The sequence below is a fragment of the Festucalex cinctus genome, chromosome 15, assembly GCF_051991245.1.
Source record: "Festucalex cinctus isolate MCC-2025b chromosome 15, RoL_Fcin_1.0, whole genome shotgun sequence".
Classification (NCBI taxonomy): Eukaryota; Metazoa; Chordata; class Actinopteri; order Syngnathiformes; family Syngnathidae; genus Festucalex; species Festucalex cinctus.
This window is the reverse complement of record NC_135425.1, coordinates 12207584-12220349: the sequence shown is the minus strand read 5'-3', so window position 1 is coordinate 12220349 and position 12766 is coordinate 12207584. Positions and strand designations below refer to the sequence as shown.

Here is a 12766-nt window from a genome sequence, read left to right as displayed (position 1 = left end):
AAAAAAAAAAAAAAAAAGAAAGACTATGTATAGTAAGGCATTTTTTTAAATGACCATGTACAGTAAGGCGCTTATTTATTTTTTTAAACAACCATGTATCATAACATTTTTTTAAAAAAAGACCATCTATAGTAAGGCGTGTTAAAAAAAAAAAACATGACTATGTATAGTAAGGCTTTTTTTTTTTTTTTTTTAATGGCCATGTACAGTAAAGCGCTGATTTATTTATTAATTTTAAACAACCATGTATCATAACATTTAAAAAAAAAAAAAAGACCATGTATAGTAAGGCATTTTTTTTAAATTACCATGTACAGTAAGGCGCTTATTTATTTTTTTAAACAACCATGTATCATAACATTTTTTTTTAAAGACTATGTATAGTCAGGCGTGTTTAAAAAAAAAAAAAAAAAAAAAAAAAAAAAAAAAAAAAAGAAAGACTATGTATAGTAAGGCATTTTTTTAAATGACCATGTACAGTAAGGCGGTTATTTATTTTTTTAAACAACCATGTATCACAAAATAAAAAAAAAAAAGACCATCTATAGTAAGGCGTGTTTAAATAAAAAAAAAAAAAAAGACTATGTATAGTAAGGCTTTTTTTTTTTTTTTTTTTTTTTTAATGACCATGTACAGTAAAGCGCTTCATTTATTTATTAATTTTAAACAACCATGTATCATAACATTAAAAAAAAAAAAAGACCATGTATAGTAAGGCGTTTAAAAAAAAAACTATGTATAGTAAGGCATTTTTTTCTTAATGATCCATCATAACATTTTAAAAAAAGACCATCTATATAGTAAGGCGTGTTTAAAAACAAAAACAAAAGAAAGACTATGTATAGTAAGGCATTTTTTTAAATGACCATGTACAGTAAGGCGCTTATTTATTTATTTTTTAAAACAACCATGTATCATAACATTTTTTTTAAAAGACTATGTATAGTAAGGCGTGTTTAAAAAAAAAACTGACTATGTATAGTAAGGCATTTTTTTAAAATGACCATGTACAGTAAGGAGCTTATGTTTTTTAAAACAACCATGTATCATAACATTTTTTAAAAAAAGACCATGTATATTAAAGCGTGTTTAAAAAATAAATAAATAAATAAATAAATAAATAAACAAAAATACATTAAAAATAGGCTATGTATTAGTAAGGCTTTTTTTTTTTCAAATGACCATGTACAGTAAGGCATTTTTAAAATATTTTTTTTAAACAACGATGTATAACATTAAAAAAAAATAAAAATGACTATGTATAGTAAGGCATTTTTTTAAATGACCATGTACAGTAAGGCGGTTATTTATTTTTTTAAACAACCATGTATCATAACATTTAGAAAAAAAAAAAAAAAAAAAAAAAGACTATGTATAGTAAGGCATTTTTTTAAATGACCATGTACAGTAAGGCGCTGATTGATTTATTTATTTTAAACAACCATGTATCATAATTTTTTTTTAAAAAAGACTATGTATAGTAAGGCGTTTTTAAAAAAAAAAAAAAAAAAAAAAAAAAAAGAAAGAAAGACTATGTATAGTAAGGCTTTTTTTAAATGACCATGTACAGTAAGGCGCTTATTTATTTATTTTTTAAAACAACCATGTATCATAACATTTTTTTAAAAAGACTATGTATAATAAGGCATTTTTTTAAATGACCATGTACAGTAAGGCACTTATTTATTTTTTTAAACAACCATGTATCATAACATTTAAAAAAAAAAAAGATCATCTATAGTAAGGCGTGTTTAAAAAAAAATGACCATGTATAGTAAGGCATTTGTTTTTTGAAATGACCATGTACAGTAAGGCGCTTATTTATTTATTTTTTTAAAACAACCATGTATCCTAAAATTTTTTTTTAAAAAGACTATGTATAGTAAGGCATGTTTAAAAAAAAAATGACTATGTATAGTAAGGCATTTTTTTAAATGACCATGTACAGTAAGGCGCTTATTTATTTTTTAAAACAACCATGTATAATAACATTTAAAAAAAAAAAACACCATGTATAGTAGGGGTGTGAATTGCCTAGTATCTGATGATTCGATTCGTATCACGATTCACAGGTCACGATTCGATTTGATACCAATTAAGCCCGATACGAATTTATAAGTCGATTGTTGCGATTTTTTTAAATTCTAATTTAGAAAATACTGATCAGTAAACTTGTACAGTCTAAGATTTGTATGAAAATGTATTATTTATTTATCTGAAACTTCAGTCTTATACAGGTTGTAATCTGTTTCATGTTCAACAGCATTGAAATAAAATATTAAGGCTTAATGTTCCATTAAAATAACATCTTCTATGCTTAAGGTGTGAACCCTAACCTGAAGTAAGACGTTTTGTTGAATATTCTTCCATTAAAAATGGAAGTTTAAAAATCGATTCGGCCGCCTATTGAATCGATTCGAGAATTGCGCGATGTAGTATCGCGATATATTGCCGAATCGATTTTTTTAACACCCCTAATGTAAAGTAAGGCGTGTTTAAAAAAAAAAAGACTGTATAGTAAGGCTTTTTTTTTTTAAATGACCATGTACAGTAAGGCGCTTATTTATTTATTTTTTAAAACAACCATGTATCATAACATTTTTTTTGAAAAAAAAAAAAAGACTATGTATAGTAAGGCACGTTAAAAAAAAAAAAACTATGTATAGTAAAGCATTTTTTTTCAATACCCATGTACAGTAGGGTGCTGATTTATTTATTTATTTTAAACAACCATGTAGCATAATATTTTTTTAAAGACTATGTATAGTAAGGCGTTTAAAAAAAAAAAAAAAAAAAAGGACTATGTATAGTAAGGCATTTTTTTAAATGACCATGTACAGTAAGGCACTTATTTATTTTTTTAAAACAACCATGTATCATAACATTTTTTTTAAAAGACTATGTATAGTAAGGCGTGTTTAAAAAAAAAAAAAAAAAAAAAAAGGACTATGTATAGTAAGGCATTTTTTTAAATGACTATGTACAGTAAGGCGCTTATTTATTTATTTTTTAAAACAGCCATGTATCGTAATATTTTTTTTAAAAAAAGGCTATGTATAGTAAGGCATTTTTTTTCATGACCATGTACAGTAGGGCGCTGATTAATTAATTTATTTTAAACAACCATGTATCATAACATTTTTTTTTTTTTTTTTTAAAGACCATGTAGTAAGGCATGTTGGAAAAAAAGAATGACTGTATAGTAAGGGATTTTTTTTGTTTTGTTTTTTAACAACCACGTATCATAACATTTAAAAAAAACAAACATGTTTAGTAAGGAGTTGAAAAAAAAAGGCATTAAGGCATTTTTTCAAATGACCATGTTCAGTAAAGCGTTTTTTAAATATTTTTTATAAACAACGATGTATGATAACATTAAAAAAAAAAAAAAAAAAAAAAAAACATGTTTACTAAGGCGAGTTTAAAAAAATGACTGAATAGTAAGGAATTTTTTTAAATGACCATGGACAGTAAAGCGTTTTTTTTAATATTTTTTTTAAACAACGATATATGATAACATTTAAAAAAAAAAAATAAAAAAAAAATAACATGTTTACTAAGGCGAGTTTAAAAAAATGACTGAATAGTAAGGCATTTTTTTAAATGACCATGTACAGTAAAGTGTTGTTTTTTTTTTATGACAATGTATAGTAAGGCTTTTTTTTTTTTTTTTTAAACAACCATGTATCATAACATGACAATGTATAGTAAGGCGTGTTTAAAAAAAAAAAAAAAAAAAAAAAGTAAGGCATTTTTTTAAATGGCCATGTACACTAAAGGTGTTTTTTTTTTTTTAAACAACCATGCATCATAACATTTTTAAAAAAAGACCATGAATAGTAAGGTGTAAAAAGACCATGTCATTAGGCATTTTTTTTAAATAACCATGTAAAGTAAGGCGTTCTTTTTTTATGGCAATGTATAGTAAGGCTTTTTTTTTTTGTAAACAACCATGTCTCATAACATCTTTAAAAAAGGCCATGTATAGTAAGGCGTGTTTTTTTTTAAAAAATGACTCTGTATAGTAAGGCATTTTTTTAAATTACCATGTACAGTAAGGCATTTTTTTTTCTTTTTTTTTTTTTTAAACAACCTTCTATCATAACATCTTTAAAAAAAAAAAAAAAAAAAAAAAAGAGCATTCATAGGTATGTAGACGTGTTTAAAAAAAACGCCGTTTTTTTTTAACGACAATGTCTAGTAAGGCGTTTTTTGTTTTTTTGTTAAACAACCATGTAACAACATTTTTTTTTAAAAAGACCATGTATAGTCAGCCGTTTAAAAAACAAACAAACAACCAATTTCTTTTTATTTTTTAACGATTTAAAAAAACATTTGCTTCCCCTCCCCCCCAAAAAAAGGATCGTCCTAATCGTGATTTCAATTATTAGATTACCCAAATAATTTATTAATATTTTCTTCACGATCGAACAGCCTACCCCGTCTAATATAAAAGTAGTGCTTGGGCACCATTTTGTGACATATTGGTGCCAAGGAAGTGAGGAGGGTTTTTAAGGGGCGTGGCCTAGTGATTGACATTCTGTTTGTCCCATTTAAAAAAAACAAAAAAAAACAAAAAAAAAACCCGCTGGAAGCACATCGGCTCTACTTGCCCACATACAAGGACATCATATTACCTTAAGAGCTGTTTTTGATGGCAGCGTTCAATCATCTCCCCGAGCCAATCAGCAGCGAGAGCGCACGGTAACGACGGCGGAGCGCTGACCTGTTAAACTTGACGGCCAGGCCGAGGTCGGCGACGCAGCACGTCCCGTTCCTCTTGACCAGCACGTTCTTGCTCTTGAGGTCTCGGTGGGCGATGGCCGGCTTGCCCTGCGTGCCGTAGATCTCGGTGTGCAGGTGGCACAGGCCGGATGCGGACGAGTACGCCAGCTTGAGCAGGGCCCGGGCGTCCAGCGTGTTGCATTTGAGGTAGTCGTACAGCGAGCCGTTCTCGTGGTAGTCGGTGATCAGGTACAGCTGCGTCCACGAGCCCGTGCCCTTTATGTCGGCCGCTATGAAGCCTGACGGCGGAAAGGTGGAAAGGAATAAGATGCAACACCAATGAATACTATAATAAAGTTAATTAGTTAATAATAGTAATTAATTTGATTTTTTATGCTGATATAAAAATTTATATTTTTTCAGAGTATTGCTTTTTCAAGGGTACAAGACTTTAATTTTGGAGTATTTTTTTTTTTGTATTTTGTTATGACTTCCATAAAAAAAAAAAAAAAAAAATTGTTATGCATAATTTTATATTGCCATAGGAATTTTTTTGGGGGGGTTTTATTTTGATTTTTTTAATTTTTAATGCATTATAAATCAAACTGCATGTCAATGTGAAATTTATCAAAAGTAAGTTAATACGTTTATAAAAATATTTATTTGAATGTTTTTGACTTGTCTTCATTATTTTTAATTAATAATTAATTTTCTAAATTATATAATAAATTATTTTTTAAATATGAAACAATATGCGTTTCAATACATTTCAAAATAGTATAATTTATTATTATTTATATAGCAATTGTCTATTTTATTAATACTAAAATATACAGTTAAACATACGCATATAAAACATCACACTTTATTTTGACAAGCAGCAAACGTCATGACATTCTATTAAAAAAAAAAAAAAAAAAAAAAAAAAAAGTTTAATATGTTCCATGTTCAAATATCTGTATTATATATGAGCTATTTGTCATATTTGTTTCCAAGGGAAATATTTTATTTTATATGTTTTTAAATGTTTGTTTCCATTTTTATTTTTAAAGCAATTCAACTCAAATATACTGCATATCAATGTGAAATTTGTCATCCAAAGTATGTTAATATATTCATTAGGGGTGTTAAAAAAAAATCGATTCGGCGATATATCGCGATACTACATCGCGCGATTCTCGAATCGATTCAATAATCGGCAGAATCGATTTTTTTTTATTTTTTTTTTTTAGGATTCACACCTTGAGCATGGAAGAATGTTATATGAACGGCACATTAAGCCTTAATATTTTTATTTTAATGCTGTTCAAACATGAAACAGATTACAACCTCTATAAGACTGAAATTTCAGATAAATAAATAATACATTTTCATATAAATCTTACACTCTACAAGCTTACTGATTAGTATTTTCTAAATATGAATGAAAAAAAATCGCAACAATCGACTTATAAATTCGTATCGGGATTAATCGGTATCGAATCGTGACCATTCGTATCGGGATTAATCGGTATCGAATCGAATCGTGACCTGTGAATCGTGATACGAATCGAATCGTCAGGTACTAGGCAATTCACACCCCTAATATTCATGAAAATATTCGTTATTTTAATGGATTTGAATTTAATGTTTGACCTTTTCTTATATTACTAAATTATCTTTTTAAAAATATGAAACATTGATATCAAATAATTTTCAAATAAAAAAAATGTATGTATATACATATAGATATATACATATAGATATATATATAGATATATAGATATACATATAGATATATATATATATAGATATATATATATATATATATATATATATATATATACACACATTATATATATATATATATATATACACACACACATATATATATATATATATATATATATACACACACACACACACATATATATATATACACACACACACATATATATATATATACACACACACACATATATATATATATATATTAATATAGTATATTTATTTCTACATAATTTTTATTAAAATACTAAAATATGCAATATGTATTTTATTTTTGATAATATAAATTAATCTAAAAATAGCAGCCAACTTTTTTCATGTCATTGTATTTTTTTCTGGTACAGAGATAAAAGCTTAATACGTTCCATGCTCTAATATCTGTACCATATGTTAGCTATTTGTTAACTTGTCTATGGCGTTTCCCATTATGTGATAGCATTAAGCTTGTGGAGTTTCTTTGAGCAACTCATGTAATTCTCTTAGTTGTATGTTTGACAAACGTCAGCTGGGGTTGAACAGCTGAAGCTTCCTCTCTGAGGAATTGTTCAACGTGTGCCAAACTGTTGCTTGTTGTGAACCGACGTCAATCTGCTGTAACCATACATTCGGAGTATCTCAAATTTGTGCTTGCTAGTCAAAGCAAAAATTTGATTGCAAGCCACGGTAAATGTTTTGTTTCACGTTGCACCATCTTGACGTGCTTTCTGAATTTGCAAAGTGATGAAGCTTCTGTGGCGACGTCTCACCCAGAATGTTGTCGTGTCGCATGAGGAAGGTCTGGTAGATTTCCGTCTCCCTGAACCAGCTCTCTTCCTCGGTGGTGAAGAACACTTTGACGGCCACCCGCTCGCCTCGCCACTTGCCCATCCACACCTCCCCGTAGCGGCCCTTCCCGATCTGCTTCACCATCTGAATCTGCTTGGCGATGGTGCGCTGGACCTGGTGACGCCGCACACACAAAAAAAACATCCTGATCTTTTGAACCAGCAAGGTTTGATTTGGGGCTTTCTACTACAACTAGTCACTGTTACACTGCTGTGCACCTTTGGAAGTTTTGTTTACATTATTTGAATGTCAGCCTCATGTATGAATTTTCAGCTAAAAAGTCAAAATGGTAGGAAAATAAACAAATACAAAGTTACTTGACAAAACTATGTAAAATATATGTTTTTAAAAAATCCAATCTAAAATACCATATTCCAAAAATGTCATTTTTTTCTGTTGCATGCGGAAGGTGCAGTGCTTTTATCCTACCAGTAGGGGGAGCCCTGAGCCCGAACCAGAGCCAACGCTGTGGGAATGTTCGATGAGGTCTTTGAGTGACTCCCCCGGGGGGATGTAAGAGTCATCCTGTTCCAAGTTGATGCTGTAGCGTGGCTCAGACTCCTGACGCTTGTATCTAAACATATGCAACAAGTACAGATAGTAAGCAAGGGAAAGGAGAAGTACTGAACTCCTGTACTAAAAAAAAACAAACAAGTAGACTGAAATTTATGTTTCTACAAAAGTAGGGAAAGGTTTTAATTCTAGCTTCCTTGTTTTGAGTGGATAACTGATGTCAAATTTAGGCAGCAAAAGTAAAAAGTTATCAGAAAAATAATATTCTCCCAACTAAGCCTACTTAAATATGGTAAAGTACAAATGCTTCTTATAATACTACTTTAGGTGGTGACAACACAGAGTTGAGTATTACCTGATGCAGCAGATGATGAAGACGATTACGAAGAAAACGCTGCAGACCGTGATGGAGATCAGGAGGGCCAAGTAATGGACACCGTTGTCCACATAATCTTAAAAAAACAAAAAACAAAACATAATTTTGACTAAATGTTCCCAATTTCCCCTCCACAGGGCCGCGTTCCCCCCCACCGTGCATCCGCAAGGATCGATCGCATCGCCGTACCAAGATCACATGTCACGCTGACATGCCTGCAGAAGCAGCTCAGGGGCTCTAAACTTTCAGGCGGTCATGATCCTGTCACTCACGCACACAAACTCTGGTAATGAGATCCAATATGTGCATATATATTGTATGCGTTAGGGTACCAATCACATTTCTTTGCATCCGAGTCCAAGTCTGAGACCCGATGGTAAACGGTACTTCATTTATATATAAACGCTTTATCACCTAGCAAGGCCCTCAAAGTGCTTTATATTTGACTACTCATTCACCTACTGATGACGCAGCATCAGGAGCAACTCGGAGTTCAGTATCTTGCTCAAGGATACATCAACGGGGTCACAATGGCATGGGATTGAACCCACAAACTCTGGGTTGGGAGACAATCACTCTACCACTGAGCCACGCCACGCCCGATGTGATACCTCCGCAACGTATTAAGGAGAAAAAAACAAAAAAAAGTGCTTCCAATTTTTTTTAATACTCTCTACCTGACATCTTTCATATACAGTAAAACATATACGAGACACACATTTAAATAAAATTAATATATTTTGAAAAAAAATTCTTAAAGACCCGATCTTTCCCCCACGATTCGGCAGTGAACGAGTTAATAAATATAAGAAAACTATACAAACTCAGTTAATGATGAATCCATCACCTGGTATTTTTCATCCAAATGTTTGTTTTTCCGACAGAAATAGACGCCAACAGGACAAACAACACCTTCCCTTTCGCTGCAAGCAACTTCACAAATCTGCTGCCACTTCCTTCCTAAAGGCTAAAACAAAGTGTTTGATGGGGAATCAAAGTGTGATAGCGAGAAAACACACGCATGTGCATCTATTTGTGTCAGAGAGCCAGAGCAAGAGCGAAACAGATGGACTGACAGACATCTCTCATCCGTCTCCAGTCAAGAAACTGAAGCGGGCCCCGGGGAGCGGCTGTCCTTTTCATTAGAGGGTGAGAGAACAAGCCGAGCCAGCAGGTTCCGTTTCGCCTGCCACTACCCCCCTCCCAACCCCTTTACAGGCGCCCAATACCATCACCACCCCTCAACGCTCCACTACAACCCGACAATAAGGTCGCATTCATTTTCCCACATGTCGCATTTCCGTAAACAGCAGCCGGGGGGCGTTTACTTGCTCAACTGTAGGCATTACCAGATGTTTATTTGAAAAAGGTGTTTATTTGCAAAGAGGCTGCTACTGAGTGTCATGCCAGAGGCACATCTCGGTAAACACATCTGGGGGATAGCGATGGTAATTGATCAGAATTTTTCATTCAATGCCTTATTGATTCTCACATCTTCAATTTTAGACCAAATACACAGTATATACGCATGTCTCACCTGAGGTCAAGGGAGGAAGAGTCGGGTGAAGGTTGCGGTTGCAGTAGTCCTGACCCCTGCAGCACTCCAAAGCTTTCCTGGAGCGAGTGTTCCACATGTCCTATCCAGAAATAACACGGTACCTCAAAAGGGATGCCACACTCCAGGAATAATGACGACAACACAAAAGTGTCACGGTGGTAGACAGTTGATTAAGTGCACAAGAACACATGGAGAGAATTGGTAGTCTTAACCATTGGAATTCAGAACCAACCAGTAACCCTAACTCGAAACCTAAACCCAACCCAACACTGACTTCAAAACCTAACCCAGGGGTCTGCAACAAGATATTTTTTAGATATTTATTCTTATTTTTTTAGATAAAATATTCTTATAAAAATAAGAGTAATTAAATATGAAAAAAATGTCAGTCCAAATTTGTCATTTAAAAAAAAGAAAAGGTTGATTAAAAAAAGTTTATGAGAAAAAAAAAAAAAAAACTAAAATGTCCAGAGTGACCATACAATGTCCAAAAAAGAAGAGGAAAAGCAGAATCACCAAAAAATGTCCATGAAACTGCAAAAAAAAAAAAAAAAAAAAAAAGTCAGAGAATTGGATACAAAAGGCAGAAAATAAAATGTTGCCACAAAATGCCACAAAATTACCAAACGTGTGGGAAAATTGATAGCAAAAAAGCCAGAAAAAAATAGCCATAAAATGTAAAAAAAAAAAAATAAAAAAAAAAAATTGGCACAAAAATGAATAGAAAATGAATAAAAACAGAAGACGAAAGGTAGAAGAAAATAGATGTCTACGTATTGGATGCTGCTGTCATATTTTTGTGTAGTGCAGTTCTTGGGCCCTGAGTACATTTGACTAACACTAACACACTGTTGCCTTCATCACAATCTTCAAATGTTTTGAGGCTCCACACAGATTTTTGGTTATTTGGCCTAAAATGGCAGGAAAGCCCGAACCTTAAGTCCTTCCCCAAACCCAAAACCTGTTTAGTAGGTACAAGCGGTGTGCATCTTTCCAATAAGACAATTTGATACATGTCTCAATACATCGGGGTGATAACGATCAAGGCCGGTTCGAATCTAAAATGGAACGATTCTATTTAACTTGATTCACTGGAATTCCGATTTAATTCAATTATGGTTTTGCTCAGTTTGAGAGGGTGAGTTTATAGTTGTCATTTTACAAACAGAAATGTGGCATTTCCTTTGAAGATAACTACTCAAAAGACGATTCGATGCGTATCTTGCTATACTGTCATGTAGAACGAGTCAATTTGGTTTGGATTTTGTTATGCCTCTTTGAGAAAGACGAGATGGAGCGAAGATAACTTACTCTGCACTGGAACTCCGAGCCAGCCAGTCCCAAACAGCCTGACGTGAGTACGGCCCGGCCGCTCTCCTCTTCTTCCTCCACCATGGTGAAGCAGTAACCGTCCGTCCTGACAAACAACATCCACCTTCAGCATCATCAAATGACAATTGATAAAAATGTGACGATGGTGGAGTTTTATTTTGGAAGTTCATTTCTCGGATTTTGAACAATTGAGCCTGACTGCTATTTAGAACTGTTCATAATTCATTCATACTGAATGTATTGCACCGTACATGCAACTGTTGTTGGCAGTGTTTTCAGGGCAGTGCTGGTTGCAGTGACACCACAGCATGTTTTGGACTGTAACGGTTGCCGCATTACTGCCGTTGCTGCCCTCCTTGGTCCTGCTCTCCGACTCCGGCTTCCAGCCGTTCCTCAACAGCATGCTGTCCAACAAGTTGCCTGCAAACACATATAGAAAGATAAAAAATAAATAAATAAATATGCAAATGTAAGGTTCAAGGATCCAGGCAAGGACTGGGCTGAAAAGCTAGCGTTTTTGCCGCTGTCTCCATGGTAACGACATCCCGTGCGGACTCAAGCGACCAACATGATGATGTTGACAGGAGAATAAGATTCACTACATCAATAAGAAATCAAAATTACAAATCTTCTTACTATAATACCCGTTTGTTTTGCTTTTTTCAAAGACTCAAATCAGTTTATACAAAAATACATTCAAATTCAGTTAAAAGAAAACTCTAAAATAATAATAAAAAATGTGAACACAAAAAATAAATGATTAAACAATAGAAAAATAAATGATTTGATTTTTTAAAATCAATTTCAACTAAGCATACATAAAATATAAGATGTATTTTTTGTCAAAATGTAATAAAATAAAATTTAAATAAAATGTAAATAAGATTTAAAAAAAACTAAAAAGTTCAATTCAATTTAAAGAAAATGTTAAAATAAAAAATTAAATATAAATACAATAGAATCAATAAAGTCAAGTCTAAGTCTAAGTCTAATAGTAATAAAAGTAAATGTAAAGTGTAATTTAACTAAAATGAAACACCGATAAATGCCAAACAAATGTAAAATGGCAAATTCATTTAAAATCAAATAAAATGTTAAAATGGAAAAGGACATTTAGTCATTTAAATCAGAATAAAATCAATATGAAAAATGTAATTGACCTCAAAATGAAATGTAAAACAAAGCTACGCAAAGATAACAGGGTAAGACAAGGGGCTTCTACAACCCAATAAAACCCAACTTTATTTTTTGTAGAAAATCTACCACCTATTAGCTTGTTTACGGCTAGTGATGGGGCACTCTCTAGTGGACAGAATGCACACTGCAATTACCAGTTCCAGCTTGCAGAATTGCCACAATATTAAGTACAGCTTGAGGTACATTATGAGAGCTGTACTAAAAGTGAAGCCTTTCTAAGGATAAAAGCAATACTTTTGTCATTGTGTTGATGATGATTCATTTAGTATCATCCCATGAAACGTCAAAATGAACATTAAGAATACATTTGAAAGTAAGTACGATAACAATAAGAAAAAAAAAGGAGACCGTGTGATGCGAGTTACATTTGTTGTGCTCTTGAAGATGCAACGCATGTTCCTCTAAGATAATCTGCCTTAATGGGAATTTTGCACACTCCTTCAGATCTCCTTTTTTTCCTGTCTTTTTTTTAA

At 32.3% G+C, this 12766-nt stretch overlaps 1 protein-coding gene across 1 annotated transcript in view; it reads right to left on the bottom strand.

The window, feature by feature from the left end:
- Positions 1-12766, bottom strand: part of bmpr1bb (bone morphogenetic protein receptor, type IBb) — a 69068-nt gene that overhangs the window by 28191 nt on the left and 28111 nt on the right. Inside the window, exons 4-10 of the mRNA XM_077496820.1 lie at positions 11348-11516; positions 11076-11181; positions 9744-9843; positions 8186-8282; positions 7747-7891; positions 7239-7431; positions 4727-5024 (exon numbers count right to left, since the gene is read on the bottom strand). Coding sequence (XP_077352946.1) covers positions 4727-5024; positions 7239-7431; positions 7747-7891; positions 8186-8282; positions 9744-9843; positions 11076-11181; positions 11348-11516 — 1108 coding nt within the window. The remainder of the gene's footprint in view (positions 1-4726; positions 5025-7238; positions 7432-7746; positions 7892-8185; positions 8283-9743; positions 9844-11075; positions 11182-11347; positions 11517-12766) is intronic.